The sequence below is a fragment of the Mobula birostris genome, chromosome 17 (genome assembly GCF_030028105.1).
Source record: "Mobula birostris isolate sMobBir1 chromosome 17, sMobBir1.hap1, whole genome shotgun sequence".
Classification (NCBI taxonomy): domain Eukaryota; kingdom Metazoa; phylum Chordata; class Chondrichthyes; order Myliobatiformes; family Myliobatidae; genus Mobula; species Mobula birostris.
Window position 1 is genome coordinate 31,570,600 of NC_092386.1, and position 17,502 is coordinate 31,588,101.

Sequence of the window (17,502 nt, forward strand, 5' to 3'; positions counted from 1 at the left end):
TGCAGACTGTGCAAAAGTGTAACATTGCACACCTCAACAGATCTGAACCCTCAAAGCTTGAATAGAAAATTTACTGAGATTTCACATACATTTTATTCTGAAGTTCAGAATACTGCAAGACAACTTGTTACAATTTTACAGAATTTCCTGCAAGGAGTGGCAGTCCTATTAGTAAATATTTGCACTGAATACTTCCACTGTGATTCTCCTGATCAGCCACTGTAACTACAGAAAAGCAGTTGGAGCCCCAGATTGATGTATAAGCGGGTTTACTGCTGATCTTCTGAATTTACAGCAGTTGATTCAACCCTGGAGAAAAGTCCCTCCAGCTTGGTCAATTTTAAAAATAATGATACAACATTTGTAGATTTAGTTCTTTTTAACCCAGAATATCATTGAGTGTATGAATAGGAATCTTACAGTTGTATTACTAACAGAATCCTTAGAGAACGCATTTTCCAAAGTATGAGTGACTGAAGCAACAATTATGGAAATGTTTTTGATTCTTTGCTTTTTTTTTGCATTTGGACAATATGGCTGATCGGAGGACTGTACTAATATGAGGCTGATGCAAGACTTACTTCAGGAACACATCCATGTTAAGCTATGTTCATCTGTAGAGGAGATGGTGACTATATGACTGAACTAGTCAGTCACCTTTACTGCTACTGTGGCATGAGTATTTGACGAAAGGTTATGCCAGTGTGCAACAATATTAATGAAAGTTAAGCGTTGAGGGTAAAAGTAGGCCCTTCTGGCCCTTTGAGCCATGCTGCCCCAGTAACCTCCAGCAAACCCCTTTAGCCTTAACCTAATCACAGTTCAATTTACAATGACCATTTAACCTACCCAGTACACCTTTGGACCGGGGGAAGAAACTGGAGTACCCAGGGAAAGCTCATGCATTCTATGGGGAGGTCGAACAGACCCCTTACAGTTGGTGCCAGAATTGAACTCTGAACTCTGAACTCTGGAAAGCTCCAAGCTGCAATAGTGTCATGCTAACTGCTACACTACTGTGGCGCCCCTGGCAGTTGGTTAAAATGAATTAAACATAATACCTGTACATACTAAACATCAATTTCAAGTATGCAAATGAGAGTGGTGGTTTCATTGACAATTTTTTCTTTAATTTGTTCAACAATTCTTAAGACCTGCTCAATGTCATTTGAGTACAGATGGAGTATGTGACCAGTGCATTGTAAACTGATCTGTCAAGCTTAACAAACAGCCCACCTTGTTAACGTTCCTTAAATCCAGCATTAATGACCCAAGTAAATCCCTGAGCACTCACTGGCTACACTTTATCTTTGTTGCCATGATGAAGCCTACATTTCGGAAAATAAAATAACAAACCATTATCAAATAAAAAGCAAAAAGAAATGTAGGTTTTCTTGCTGTAACTTTTTGATCATCTCCATCCATGAAAAACAGCTACCATTTATGCAATGTGTGTGATTCTTACTGAAGGTAAAGTAGATTGAAATATACTTTAGAGGAAATTAAACTTAGTTTTTTAAAATTCATTTTTCAAGATCTGGACATTGCTGGCAAAACTAACGTTTATTGTGGTCTCAAACTGTGTTTGAGAAAGTACTAGTGAGCTTAATCCATTGCAGGCCATCTGCTGAGCGTTCTTCCACAGTGCTGTTGGCTAGAGAGCTCCAGGATATAGATGGAGTGATGATAAAGAAATGTGATGTACCTCTCAATCAGGTCAGTGTTTGATCTTCTGTTCCTTCCTAGAGGTAGAGCTTAAAAGTTTAGGAAGTACTGATGCTGTATCCAAGTCTTATTTCAACTGTTTATACACTGGCTCAGCAGTTAAACCAAGACTGTAAAAGTGGTTTGAAGAGTCAGCCAATATCCCACCAAGTATTCTGAATAAGATTGGTTTTATTGAATGATCTTTATTTGTGGTGTCTACGTTGAGACATCCAAACGTACAGTGAAATGCACAACACAGTCCAAGAATTAGCTCGCAAGTGTCAACACGCTTCCAGCACAACTATAGAATATTTATATTTTTGTATTTATATTCTAGGTTAAGATAACTGTACATCTTTGGAATGTGAGAGGAAATTGGAGCACTTGGTAGAAACCCACACAGTCACAGTGAGAATGTTACAGATAGCGACAGGAATTGAGCAGTGATCGCTGGTTCTTGTTGTTCCTTTTCACAGCTTGTAGTGCATCAGGCAGCATTTTTGCCATTTTCGGAGCATTTACGAGGCCAAGTTGCTAGCTCAATGCTCAACGCAGCACGGATGGAAAGCCGGCTGGATTTGAACTTAGAACCAGGCGCTTCGAAGCCTGGTGCTGGTGCCACTACACCACCAGCCGGCTGAGTGATCACTGGTGCTGTTTAGCAATTGTGCTAACTGCTACGTTTCCGTGCCGACCTAAGTTTGATGCCATGTCAGTATTAGGAAAGCCTTTCTCAGCTTAAGTTTTCAGTACAGATACTCTGATCCATAGATCTAGTATTCAGAAGATCATGCTCCTTTCAAATTTCAGAGTAAATTTATTATCAAAGTACATATACAACCCTGAGATTCATTTCCTTGCATACTTATTAAATCCTCCTCTACAGTCCAGAGAAGTCTTGTCAGAAGTGGTCTTCATGGAAGAGTTGCTGCCAAATAGCAACGCCTCCAAAGTGGAAGCAAAGCTAAGAGACTCAGCAACACACAAGGACTGAGGTGCTGAACAATGGCAGCAAGTCCTTTGGACTGATGAGTCTGAACAGGAGGCAGTTTGTCCATAGAAGAGCTGGAGAGTGCTGCATGGATGAATGTCTGCAGCCAACAGTGAAGCACAGCTGAGGTTCCTTGCAGGTTGAGGCTGCATTTCTGCAAATAGAATTGGTGATCTGGTCAGAATGAAAATTCTCAATGCTGAGACCTTTGAAACTTATGGAAGTATTTTGCCAGTGAACTTCAACAGGCTATTTAATAATTGACCTTGCAGCACAACCCCATTTGATGCCTTTCTCACTTACTCATCGCCTCCTTCTGATGTCCTTCCTTCCCCTTCTCCCATGATCCAGTCTCATCTCCTATCACATTCCTTCTTCAGTCCTTCACCTTTTCCGCCTATCACCTCCCAACTTCTCACGTCATGTCTCCTCCCCCAACCACCTACCTTCCTGCTCACCTGAATTCACCTATCACCTGCCAGCTTGTACTCCTTCCCCTCTCCCCCACCTTCTTATTCTGGCTTCTTCCCCCTTTCTTTTCAGTCTGAAAGAAAGGTCTCAGCCCAAAACATCAACTGTTTATTCCTCTCCATCCATGCTAACTGGTCTGCTGAGTTTCTGCAGCATTTTGTGTGCGTTTCCATAGAATGCGCTCTCAACTTTACAGACTCTCAAATACCTTCACTTAGAAAGTCAGAGGCAATAGATGCATGGCTACACCAGCAGCTACAGTTTCACCTCCCAGTGACACATCATCTTGCCCCGGAAATATATGGCCATTCCTTCATTATCATGGGATCCAAATCCTGGAATTCCTTACACTGCAGCACCAAAAGTACTTTTACCACAAAGACTGCAGTGGCTTGCAACCATTTTGTCAAGGGTAGTTGGTTGGTCAATTCAGGCAGGATTGTCAGCAACATTTATACCCCTAAAGCCAAAGAGTGGTGAATCTGTGGAATTTGTTGCCACACCCAGCCCTGAGACACCAGCCAACGTCATATAGTTCCAAACAATTGGTTTATTGATTATTACAGAATGTCTCCCTGGTGCTTCTCCCTCCCTCCCCTTAGATGCTCTAAGTAATTCCCCAGCAAGTTTGCAGTGGAACTCATAGGTGATATTTCTGCTCTGCATACGTGAGTGCCAGGACTGTCATCCCTACTACTTTGAAGTATAAGAGCCCGGGTTACGAATGGCCTGACTTGTGGAAAGATGACTTCACACAAATTGTGTATATTCTGTTAGTTTAATATGGATAGCATTAGACTGATTAGATTAGATTCAACTTTATTGTCATTGTGCCGAGTACAGATACAAAGCCAATGAAATGCATTTAGCATCTGACCAGAAATGCAAAGAATAGTGTTGTTTACAATGTAACTGCGAATAAAAAAGTGTTACAGCACACAAATATAAAAGTACTGAGACAGTACAATATGGATACAATACTGCTTAGTGCTGTGATGTGAGGTTCAGCAGTGTCACAGCCTCAGGGAAGAAGCTCTTCCTGTGCCTGCTGGTGCAGGATCGGAGGCTCCTGTATCACCTACCGGCTGGGAGGAGAGTAAAAAGTCCATGGTTAGGGTGAGATGCATCCCTGATAATGCTTTTCGCCCTGCCCAGGCAGCGTTTATGGTAGATGTTCTCAATGGTGGGCAATTGGGTGCCGATAATCCGCTGATTATTCAGTAAAATGAAAAAATAACTATAGCAAGAGTATGTAGGGTGACACAGCGGATATAGGAAATACTTCTGGCTCATGGAGAAATTGTCTTATGGACAATTCTCAGGAATGGAGCTCTTGCATAACCCAAGGACTGCTTGCATTTTGTACCTGATGCAGCCCGATAATCCTTTTCTCCATTACCAACTATCAACCCTCTGCAAAGCAATCACACATGTTTGGTAATTAATGTTTATTACACATGACATTCCAGCCAATATTTTGTTGTTCCAGTCGAGGTATTGGGACTTCGTCAAGGTTGTGCAGAACCAGCAGCTGTAGTCTCAAAGAGTTAGGAAAGAGCTCTCTTACTTGCCCATAATCAGTTTATCATATAAATTCCATGCCTCATTTCTGAATCCTTGTCTTACTACAAGTAGAACTGCACTAGCTCATAAGGAAGGCACAGTGATAGATCTCTCAGTGAACCATCTGAGTTTAGAAACCAGTACATAAAAGCTAATAGGTCCTATATATAACTCCATTCTCAGTTCATCCATAATGTTTGTTAAGCATAGGCATTGCAACTCATTATTGAGTTCAGACTCCTGAGTTGGATCATTTGTTTGCCCAGTCAGTAAGCCCACTGTATCCAGTATTCCTAAGTGGCTTCCCCTCCAAATACAGCCCTGGTAATGTCAACTACAGTGGTCTCTCTCAGGAAGCACAAGACTGTTGATGCATTGCTCTTCAAATGTATCCAGGGTGCTCCAGCTCACACAATGACCTGTCACGACTACCTTAGGGCAGTCAGGGATAAGCCAAAGTGCCTGCTTTGCTAATAAAGTCCGCACCTCAAGAATGAATTATATAAACTATTCTATGGATCAGTTACTTTGTTTTAAACATCATGCATTTCAAATTCTTTTTCTTCTATTTGGCCAGATCACTTCCGTAAAATGGCACACTTTTCTTTGTATCTTGATACACATAATAAATCAACACCAGTGGTGCAGCGGCATCAGCACTGGGCTTCGAGGCGGATGGCCTTGAGTTCGAATCCAGCCAGTTCCCAACCTAGGCAGCAGCAGTATCTGTGCGGAAGAAAGGCCTGGCAATCTACTTCTCTATCATGCCAGGAAAACCCTGTGGACGACCACACTATCCATAGTGTTGCCATGAGTCAATGGCACTCAACGACAACCAAGTTTTCATACACATTCTACTAGTAGATGTAGATCTACTTCAGTATGTTGTTAATTTGTACATCTTTTTACAGACAATTCTGATTGAAAATGAAGAACTGCCCAAGATATTCTTGGATTTCCTGAATATTCGTCATCTTCCTTCTCTGCCAAAAATTGAAAGTTGTGGGTAAGTTGAAGACTTACTTTAAAATGACTATTTGTAACAGCATGGGTAAGATGTTCTTTAGTTAATTGCAGTGTAGAAGTCAGCAAGGTGCTGAGGACAAATATCAGCACATCAGACTTCCTACTCCACTGCTCGGCTCAGCAGAAGCTCAGTCATGCTGAGCAGTGGCGTAGGAAGTTCGATGTGCTGATATTTGTCCTCAGCATTTTGCTGTATCAGCATATTTGGTTCCTCAACTTATTTAAATGGGGTCAGCTGGCTGGATTGGTAATTATTTTAATTTATTGAATTGGCATGTCCTTGTTGAATTTCTGTCACAAATATATTTTAAGTATATGTTATTAATGTTTCAATTGGAATCTATTTCAACTTTGAATTGTGTTTAAGAGCCACAAGGTCATGTTGCAGCTCTACGAAACTCTGGAGTATTGTGTCCGGCCTCATTACCGGAAGGATGCAGAAGCTTTCGAGAGAGTGCAGAGATTTACCAGGATGCTCTCTGGATTAGAGAGCATGTCTTAGGAGGAAAGGTTGAGCGAGCAGGGCCTTTCTCTTTGGAGCGAAGGAGGATGAGAAGTGAATTGATAAATGTGTATAAGATAATAAGAGGCAGTCGGTTCTTCTATCACGGGATAGAAATGGCTAATACTTGAGGGAGTTACTTTAAGATGATTTGAAGAAAGTATAGGGGGAATGTCAGTGGTAGTGTTTTTCAAAATAGTAGGTGTATGAAACGGATGCCAGGGGGTGCTGGTAGAGGCCGATGTGTTAGGGGCATTTAAGGGACTCTTAGATAGGCTTAGATAGGCGCATGTATGAAAGAAAAATGGAAGGCTATGTAGGAAGGAGTGTTAAATTGATCTTAAAGTAGGTTTTAAAGGTCGGCACAATATTGTGGACTGAAAGGCCTGCACTGTGCTCTATTGTTCTGTGTTAAATGGAAACACACCTTGGTCCATGAGTCCATGCTGATTATCAGGAACCCATTTGCACTAATCCTTCAATCATCCCTTTTTATTCCCCCCCCAAGATTCTCCACAACACCCTTTTGTTTATTCATTCAAGGAATGTGGGCCTTGCAGTCTGATCTGGTATTTAAATTGCAAAATTCAAGTCACATTTATTACCCAAGTACATATACTATACACAACCTCGAGATTTGCCTCCTTGCAGGGTGCCGCAAACAAAGAAATCCAATCGATGAAACCCATTTGAGAAAAAGACTGTCAAACATCCAATGTGCAGAAAGTCGTACAACAAATCATACAAACAGGAAAAGTAAGCAAATAACATTCAGAACTGAACTTCACAACAGTGAGTTCACAGTCAGGAAGCCAACCCTTGGGTCGTTGCTCGCTTTCAGACCCAGGCCTGCCACTTCAGAATACTCTCAGTCCCAGGCCCCGAAGCCTCAACTCAGCCCGTCCCCGACCTTTCCAATTCGGTGCTGCACTTAAATCGGGCAGTTTCTGCCATTGTCATTTGAATGCTTAGGTCAATTCCAGGTGATCTGTCAGCTTTTATTTCCTTGGGCTTTCTGGTGGCTTAAAACTTCATTACTGAATGGTTTGCGAGGCAATTTCACAGGGCAGCTAACAGTCAACTTCACTGCTACATGTAGGCCAGACAAAGTAAAGATGGTAAATATACTCCCCAACAGGACATTGGTGAACTAGATGGGTCTTTACAACAATCAAAAACGTAAAGACCCATCCTCGGAACTTTTAATAATCAGAATTTGAGTTTGCCATGGTGGGATTCGAACCCTGGTCTAGATTCACAAACAAGAGAAAATCTGCAGATGCTGGAAATCAAAGTGACACATACAAATGCTGAAGGAACTCAGCAGGCCAGGCATCCTCTATGGAAAATGAGTAAACAGTCGTTTCAAGCCGAGACCCTTCATCAGGACTCGCCTGTGTGTTCTCCCTGTGGCCCCGTGGGTTTCCTCTCGAGTGTTCAGGGGTCCTCCCGTGTTCCAAAACGATATGGGTGAGAGTTAGTACATTGTGGGGATGCTGTGTTGGCGCGGGAACCATGGCAGCACTTGTGGGCTGCCCCCAGCACATCCTCAGACTGTGTTGGTCATTGACGCAATCAACACATATCACTGCGACATGTTGCAATGTACGTGTGACAAATAAAGCTAAGCATTCACCTTTCATCTTACAAACAGGAAAGCCATACCAATGAGATTAAGGTGGACCCATCTCACAAAAAGACGGGTCTGGGAAGAATTCCTCCTTGGGTTGAGGCTAAGGGTTGGACTCTGCATCTTCATCTCTATCTTCTCTACCCACTTCTACTGCCTTCTAATATTCATATCTTTTTTTTTGCCAGTCATCTAGTGATGTCCTCATCTGCATGCGATGTTTTCACAGCTGTATTGATCAGGTCAGATGGCAGAGGCCTCAAGTTAACACAGGCAATGTTGTTTTTTCTGATTAAGTTGCAGTTTCATTTAAGCTAACAATAGGCTTTCTGAGCATGGCAGTTTTGTTTCTCAAGAGGATGGCTAGCTAATACTAGTTAGAAATCAACAATAGACTTCTAGAACCCTGAACTGTTTCGTCTGCTGTGCTAAAATGTTGAGTTTATCAAAAAGCCTCCTGACCATGGATTGTGAATAGCCATCACAGCTGAAACCCAGACTGGCAACCTTACAAAACAAGATGATCACCAGGGTCGACGGCTGCTCATGGTCACTGCACCATTCTGTATGGAAAGTCTGCAGTTTTCCACAAGCCATACAACAGTGATTTGGACAGCACAGACCAGGAGCACCATGATTGGTAAAGATAGGGGGTAGTTGGGCATAAATGCATTCAGCATGTAACTTTTTGTGTGGGCACACGTCCCACACATGGGCGAGCTGTGTATCAGAGTCAAGATCCACATCACCAGCCGGTAAATTGTACCACCCTTTGTTTTCAGGGTGGCTTAAATGAAGATGAGTCAACAGACTAGCATTGAATAACAGCATTGTAAACTGTTGCCTTCAACCTCGTGAGCAGAGACGACCTGTTCAAAATCCTCACCAGGACTGGTTGTCCCCCGAGGCTCCTCAGGATAGTTCAGTCATTCCACACAGACATGAAGGGTGTCGTTCAGTTTGACGGCTCTTCTTCGGAGGCCTTCAACATTCGCAGCAGTGTGAAGCAGGGCTGTGTGCTTGCCCCCCACCCTGTTCGGCATCTTCTTCGTAGTCATGCTGAAGCACACCTTTGGAACATCAACCGATGGTGTCTACCTCACACCAGATCGGACGGGAGGCAGTTCAGTCTGTCCCGGCTGAGGGCAAAAACCAAGGTTGATGAAGTACTCATCAGGGACATGTTGTTTGCAGACGACGCTGCACTGGCAACACACTCTGAAGAGCAACTGCAACGCCTCATGGACAGCTTCTCAAGAGCCTGCCAGGACTTCAGCTTGACCATCAGCCTGAAGAAGACCAATGTGCTGGGCCAAGGCGTTGAGCACCCCCTGCTATTACCATCAACAACCACGAGCTGGAGTTAGTTCACGAGTTTACATACCGTGGCTCTGCCATCACGGACAGCCTCTTGCTGGACCCCTAGATCAACAGACGGATCGGACGAGCAGCCTCAACATTCGCCAGGCTGACAAAGGGAGTCTGGGAGAACAGAAAGCTGACGACGCACACCAAGGTTGTAGTCTACAGGGCCTGCGTCTTCAGCACACTGCTTTACGGCAGCGATACCTGGAGCCTCTACTCCAGACAAGAGCGGCATCTCAGCTCCTTCCACCTTCGCAGCCTGAAACGTATCCTGGACATCAAATGTATTGACTGAGTCACCAACAATGAGGTCTTGGCCTGCGCCCAGATACCCAGCCTCCTCACCCTGCTCCAACAACGCCGTCTATGCTGGCTGGGCCACGTACACCGCATGTCAGATGGGAGGATCCCAAAAGACCTGCTGTACGGGAAACTGGCCTCCGGCAAGAGAGCACAAGGGCGGCCCCATCTTCATTTCAAAGCTGTCTGCAAGAGAGACATGAAGTCACTGAACATGAACGTTGAGAGGTGGGAGGACATCACAAGCGATCGCTCTCGCTGAAGGCTGGAACTACGCAGAGGTCTAAAAAGAGGAGAAGAGAAGCTGAGTCTTGCTGCTGAAGAAAAGTGCACTCATTGGAAAAACAGCACCAAGACAACAACGGAGGACAGCGCCGTCAAGTGCAGTCGCTGCAGCCGAGACTATCACTCCCGTGTGGGCCTCTACAGCCACAACAGACGCTGCTCTAACACAGACTGAAGCAAGACTTTCCAGGCGCAGATCCATGGTCTTGCAAGACTAACGGAAGCCACAACACAAACTGTTGCCAGGATATACTGCTGTATGTTCCCTGTGCTGTGTGTGATTTTTGGTTCTGTGGTTTGCACCTCGTTCCTGGAGGAACACTCTTTCATTTGGCTGTATTCATGTATGATTCAATGATAATTAAACTTGAACTTCATATTGGTTTATTATTGTCACAAGTACTGAGGTACAGTGAATAGTTCACTTTACCTACCATTTATACAGATTAAATCAATAAACAGTGCATTGAGTTATAATAGCTAAAACAATAGCAATGCAGAATAAAATATAAAAGCTACCAGAAAAGTGCAGTGCAGATAAACCATAATTTTTTTTTAAGGTCATGTCAAGGTAGGTTGTGAGGCCAAGGGTCCTATTTTATTCTACAATAGGTGTGTTCAAGAGTCTGGTAACAGTGGGATAGAAGCTGTCCTTGCTTTCAAGCTTTTGTATCGTCTACCTGATGGGAGAGGAGAGGAGAGGAGAGAGAATGTTCGGTGTAGAGAATGTCTGGGGTAGAAATAGACCCTCATGACGCGCTGCATGTGGCCTTCACCAGCTGGACCTTGATGGCGTGAAACCGCTTCTGGTGCCTGCAAAAATGCAATGCTCATAAACAATGGCACACAATTCCACGTAGAAGCCTTGTTGTGAAGCAGTGTGCATATTCTGCCACCTCTGTGGCTAGAGAGCAGGACGTGTATTCAATTCACTCAGAATGCATCAGTATCCTCTCTCATGCAACAATGGATACCTAGCTCCAGCCTAGAAGTAGCCCAAAACATACAAAAACAAAACATCAGTGGTGCTAATACCCTGCATTAAAGTTTCCTTGGCTGGTATATTTCATTGAGGACTGACTTATTGAAGCACCAACGACTCGTACATAATTTGTCGTTGAGGTTCTGGAAGGAGAATTGCTCAGTGAACATCCTGAGTGCACTGAGTTTCTTCTGAGAGCTTATCTCCCTATTCTTCCCTCTCCTTATAGAAACATAGAAAACATACAGCACAATACAGGTCCTTCAGCCCACAAAGCTGTGCCAAACATGGCCCTACCTCAGAATTACTAGGCTTTAACCATAGCCCTCTATTAATGTGGCACCTGCACACCTAAACAATATGTGCTATCATACTAACTATTATGTCAAACAAGTTTGAAATCATTTGAGTTGACTTAGTTAATTAAATAATTCATTTGTTTAGTTTTTGCTAGATCACTTATTAAAGTCCACTAGATTTGCTTATGGATATGTCTAAAACAACATACATTGTATCCCGTAAGATCACCTGGCTTGACTGTGGCAACAGTAAATGTTTACAGTGGATAAATAATTTTCCAGTGCAAGCCGTTTGCTAGAGGAATAAAAAAGAATTGGCACGTGATTCCTTCTTTGTCTTGTGCCTCTTTTTACCTTAGATAATTTCCCCTTAATCTTTCCCCATTACCTTTCCAGTCCACTTCTTCAGATTCAGCTTTTCAAATACTACTGTCCTGGCACTGAAGATCTGTGAACTTCAGATTACCTGTGGTTTTTTACAAAGTCCCCACCCACCCATAAATCCTCCCAAATCCCAAAGCACTGTCAATTTAAAACTCCAGTGCATGAGGTGTAGTTGGCTGAAAGTTCAGAAACCAACAGTGGGTGAAGAGAATGGGCCACCTCTTTCGGAGTCTGAAGAATTGAGGCAGAAACTTGCAGTGCATTGACAGGAATCTTTGTGCATATTTAAAATACCATAGTGTATAAGAACATGGGTGAGAACTGTAACGTAGCATATGCTGCCATAGCTCATTCTCAAGCAGCTTGAATGTGGGGTGGGAACTCCCCAATATTGTAATCCCTTGTTTTCAATGGAATTCAGTAATTTTGTACATGTGATCAATAGGACGGTGTTCTGACTTGGAGATGTCAGATCATTTTTGCAGGTCAATGACTTGGATGATGGCTTTGTGGCCAAATTTGCAGATGATACAAAGATAGGTGGAGGGGCAGGTAGTTTTGAGAAAAGCTGTGGAAGGACTTATAGGAAAATGGGCAAAGAAGTGGCAGGTGGAATACTGTGTCGGGAAGAGTATGTCCATGCACTTTGGCAGAATAAATAAAAGGGCAGACTATTTTCTAAATGGAGAGAAAATTCAAAAATCTGATGTGCAAAGAGACTTGGGAACCCTTATGCAGGATTCCCTAAAGGTTAATTTGTAGGTTGAGTCGGTGGCCAGGAAGGCAAATGCAATGTTATCATTCATTTCAAAAGGACTAAAATATAAAAGCAAGGATGTAATGTTGAGGCTTTAGAAAGCACTGGTGAGGCCTCACTTGGAGTATTGTAAGCAGGTTTGGGCCCCTTTACCTAAGAAAGGATCTGCTGACATTGGAGAAGGTTCAAAGGAGGTTCACGAAAATGATTCTATGATTGAAAAGTTTGTCATATGTGGAGCGTTTGGTGGCTCAGGGCCTGTACTCACTGGAATTCAGAAGAATGAGGGGGGATCTCATTGAAGCCTATCGAAAGTTGATAGGGCTCGTTGAGTGGATTTGGAGAGAATGTTTGCTTTGGTGGGAGAAACTGAGACCAGAGGAGATAGCCTCAGAATAGAGGGGTGACCTTTTAGAATGGTGATGATGAGGAATTTCTCTAGCCAGAGAGTGGTGAATCTGTGGAATTCATTCTCACTGGCAGCTGTGGACGCCAAGTCATTGGGTATATTTAAGGCAGAGATTGATAGATTCTTGATTAGCCAGACAATGAAGGGATATGGGGGAAAGCAGGGGAATGGGGTTGAGAGGGAAATGGATTGGCCACGATAAAATGGCAGAGCAGGCTCGATGAGCCAAATAACCTAATTCTGCTCCAATAGAAATGTGGTCCTACAGAAATGTAATGTTACGTAAGATCTCTAATATACTGTAGATTCTGCACAAATGCAATGTAGTATACTAATGTGTCATTTTTAAAAAAATTTTAGCTCCATTGAAGACTATGAATCTGAAGAATGCAGGTAGGTCCTCTGTCAGTTTGTATAGAGATGCAAACTATCTAAAAGAGTGGCTTAGAATTTACAGTTAGTGGCAAGATAATGGGGTATTGCTGACCACTAGATCAACAGGTAATCAACATCAAAATTCTTTTGATGGATAGATTATTAATGAATTGCCTCTAGGTTATTACTGGAGATTTGGCAATGTGGCATCATTGACTTTTCATTTTCTTACATTTGCTCAAAGTAAGGTTTTCACTAGCCTTCATTTCAGACCTTACAGAACGGGGAGGGCAGGGGTTTTAGTTACTACATCTCATCTGTCTAACGTGATCCTCCTGGATTTGAAAGCAGTCTAAGTGGTTTCCCAATGAATGCCTTTATCATTTAAAGCATTTCTATTCAATTACTGTTCAAGAAACATGAACCACATTTAAACAAGTATTATCCATGTCCCTTCTCTGAGATTTGCTCTGAACTCCAGATTGCTGTTAAAAGAATTTAAAATTGACAAGGATAAGAAAAGGTCAGCTGGTCCTCTGAAACTCATCCATCGAACACTTGCACTCTCCAATCTCATCTGGAGTATTCCTAATGCATTTAATTTTATTGCTACTTATGCCTCTTTATTGGAGGCGTTTTGCCATTTTTAAAAAATATACTTCTCATACATTTAAATATTTTAAGTGTTTTTTTTTAAAAGGATATATAGTACAGTAATAGACCCTACTGGCCCAACGAGCCAATACAGCCCTATTACTCCCATGTGGCCAATTAACCTACTAAGCCATATATATTTAGAATATGCGATCAAACCTGAGCACCCAGAGGAAACCTACACAATCTCGGGGAAAACCTACAAGCTCCTTACGGCAACGGGATTGAACCCGAGTCTCTGGTGCTGTACTAGCATACACTAATTGATATGCTACTGTGCTGCCGCAATACGTGCTCTTTGATCCTACTGGTTATATTTACTTTGAGGTAATATTCTGGATTCAACTCGTGTGCTATTTCATATATATTTGATGTTCCCTTTTGAGAATCGCTCAAGACTGTACTTATTGGCATATACAAATCCTTTTAAATCTATTTAAAAACTGCCTATTTCATTTTCATTATAAACTTGAGAATTGTTCTTATAACAAATCTCTTATTCACCTTATCAGGTTCCAGCAAATATCCATTGGATAAACATTGAAAGGGCCAGCAGGGATAGGAAAAAGGATGGATGGAGATGAGTAGGAAATTATCTCTGGCTCCTTTGTTAACCAAGTGCAAGAAAATCAGCCACCATTTGTACTGACCCTGACCATTCTATGGAGTTAGTTATTCAAAGATTATTACAATACTAGACAAAATCCTGCCATGCTTTTAAGCACTGTCAATCAGAGATGAATTTTATAGCTTGGTCTAATTGAATCCTAATGGACAATATTTTGCAGATGTTTCAAGGAAAATTTAATTGTTGGATTAATTTTAAAGAGCCAGTTGATTCAACATATGTTAATTTCTGTAAAAATAATTACAATGTCCATTGTAATCTGGCAAATGTTACCTACACTTAACACTACAAGATGAACATGTTTACCAAATTACTATAGTGAATTTTAATGATCTGTTCCTGACTATTTTTTTCATCCTTTCACAGTTCATTATATTGTGACTTGAAAACAATTTGATATATATTGTATACTACTTAATGTTTGCAGTTCCAGGATACTGATATTCTTGTCCTTGACCTTTCTAGCAAACTATCCCACCAGCCAGTGCTGCTTTTCCTGAGGGATCCATACATCTTGCCCACAGCCACCGGTAATCAAGCCTGTCATCTGTTAACAGCTCTTTACTGTTTCAGCCGTTAACCCTGTAAATTTTGTGAAAATGAAGCTGAGGTCTTGCACCAACCCACTGGATTACATTTTGGTTAGAAGCATTATTTTGATATTCTCTTGCTCCACCATGCTGTTGAGTAGGATACCTGGCCTCAAATATTCTTAAGTTGCTATGTAGCTCTGACAAAATTCCTGGCCTTGTCATCACTGAGAAGTGAAATAAAGCAAATTTGATTTGGCTTTATCATACAAGCCAATTACTGAAACAAAATATTCCCACTGCATGAGAAGGAAGAAACATATTTCATTAACTTAACATCAATCTACAAAAAAAAAGCTATTTTCAGTCTGTTAGGTGGAGGACATGATCACAATTCCATTCCTTTAAGAAATTTTAATTTTTCCTGTTGGACAACATGAATTGACCTTTTTTTTCTGGGGATCAACATTAGTTCTTCCCTTTTTTGTAATTGATTGTTATTCAATAAATCAAATAGATCATTCTCTGAAGCAATCTTTTAATTTGAAGAAGAAATCCTTAAGAAGTTCCTTGATCTGCAACTTTGTTGTGGTTTTGAAATTCACCAGCTTACTCTCTTTTTTTATTAATTATAAGACCCGGAAATCTTACTAGTGTTGAAGCACTGAGGTAAGATTGTAATTATGGAAATCGTTCTGTAATGTTTTTAAAATTGTAAAACATTTTACTTCATTTCTTTCCCTATCCTTATTTTGTTTGCAAATCCTCCGAGCTGATTTTACTGCTGAAAATACACTATTTCAATGCATTCATACCGGGAAATACAGCCCTTGTCATAGTCAAATAAATAAATGCATTCCCTGATAATTTATAGCAATTAAAACCATTTGTAAACCTGTCCATCCTACTCTATTTTAAAAATTAAAAATTAAAATCCCATAAATTTCCAGTTTGGTAAATGTTTTCGATGGGCCAGATCTCAAGCGTACTTCTGATTCACTATTGGTAAATTGCTACTGCAGTATAGATTAGTTACTCGCCAGCTTTTCTGGAAGTTGTGCCATATCAGTGTGTTTCTAGTTTTGTGATATTTTAACAGTATGGGACCATTTATGACCATATCCCGCTGTACATCTGACACCAAAAACTAAATAACATCCTCCCCATCACTTTTTCTCTGTTACTCATTTTGAGCTCTCTTAGCCTCTTACAAACATCTACCTCATTGTTCTCAAAGTAATTCATCTGATTAAGGTTATCCTCCTTATAGAAGAGCAGGCTACTGATCTGGTGACATTTTAATATGTTTGAAAATACTATGTAAAATTTTAATGAGGGATAGAGACTGCAAAACAATTTCATTGTGGAGCTGAAACTTGTGATACTGAATGGCTAAATATAAAAAAAGGTCCTTCTAAAACTTTTATCTTTATTTGCTGTTTACATACTTCCAACTGCTATACCACCGCGTTTAAAAAGATTTGGTATGCTGGGGCCACTTTAGGAAGTCAGAAGAAAAATCAAGGGATGGGAATAACCTGAGCTGTTTTTGACATCCATACTGCAGAAAATATGTGAACAGTGAAGTGGCTAAATTTGACCATGGGTTAAATGTTGACATTTTTTTGGTAGATTCTACATGCTCTGCTTGTTTGCAACTGTGAGAGGTCTAATCATCCGTCTTTCAAGACATTACCTCCACAAAAAATGTTGACTCACCACTGGACACATTTTGTTTCCTCACCACTCCCTTCCTCATCCTACATCCTTCTTGCCATAGAGGGAGTACAAAGAAGGTTCACCAGATTGATTCCTGGGATGGCAGGACTTTCATATGAAGAAAGACTGGATGAACTGGGCTTGTACTCGTTGGAATTTAGAAGATTGAGGGGGGATCTGATTGAAACGTATAAGATCCTAAAGGGATTGGACAGGCTAGATGCAGGAAGATTGTTCCCGATGTTGGGGAAGTCCAGAACGAGGGGCCACAGTTTGAGGATAGAGGGGAAGCCTCAGGACCGAGATTAGGAAAAACTTCTTCAAACAGAGAGTGGTGAATCTGTGGAACTCTCTGCCACAGGAAACAGTTGAGGCCAGTTCATTGGCTATATTTAAGAGGGAGTTAGATATGGCCCTTGTGGCTACGGGGGTCAGGGGGTATGGAGGGAAGGCTGGGGCGGTGTTCTGAGTTGGATGATCAGCCATGATCATAATAAATGGCGGTGCAGGCTCGAAGGGCCGAATGGCCTACTCCTGCACCTATTTTCTATGTTTCTATGTTTCTAATAACGCCGGGCCTTTTAATCTGCGGCAGATTCTGAAGTTGTAGCACATAGTCTTCATTCACATCAGGCTGAACCAGATATAGATTTGGACCTTCGACAGTCTTCATATTTTCGTATTACACCAGTTAACAAAAAGCCTGTTCACCCCAATTGTATGTTGTGTTGGCTGTTTGTCTGTAATCATTGATCATTATCACACAGTTTTCTCTTGCCTACCTCAATTAGTCAACTTAAGAGTGCTTGTAATGACCCATTATTACTTTCTTGACCATTTAATTACTAAATTCTACTTAACTTACATCTGTTATTGTCAGTATTGTAAATTGGTATCACTTCGGTTCTTAGCAAAGATGGCATTT

General features: G+C 41.5%; 1 protein-coding gene across 2 annotated transcripts in view; it reads left to right on the forward strand.

Moving 5' to 3' along the window:
* The window catches only part of LOC140211589 (sorting nexin-24-like), a 163,940-nt gene that overhangs the window by 140,368 nt on the left and 6,070 nt on the right, over positions 1–17,502 (forward strand). For both annotated transcript variants that reach the window (XM_072281469.1, XM_072281470.1), the window contains exons 4-6: positions 5,644–5,738; positions 13,032–13,064; positions 14,794–14,858. In XM_072281469.1, coding sequence (XP_072137570.1) covers positions 5,644–5,738; positions 13,032–13,064; positions 14,794–14,858 — 193 coding nt within the window. The remainder of the gene's footprint in view (positions 1–5,643; positions 5,739–13,031; positions 13,065–14,793; positions 14,859–17,502) is intronic.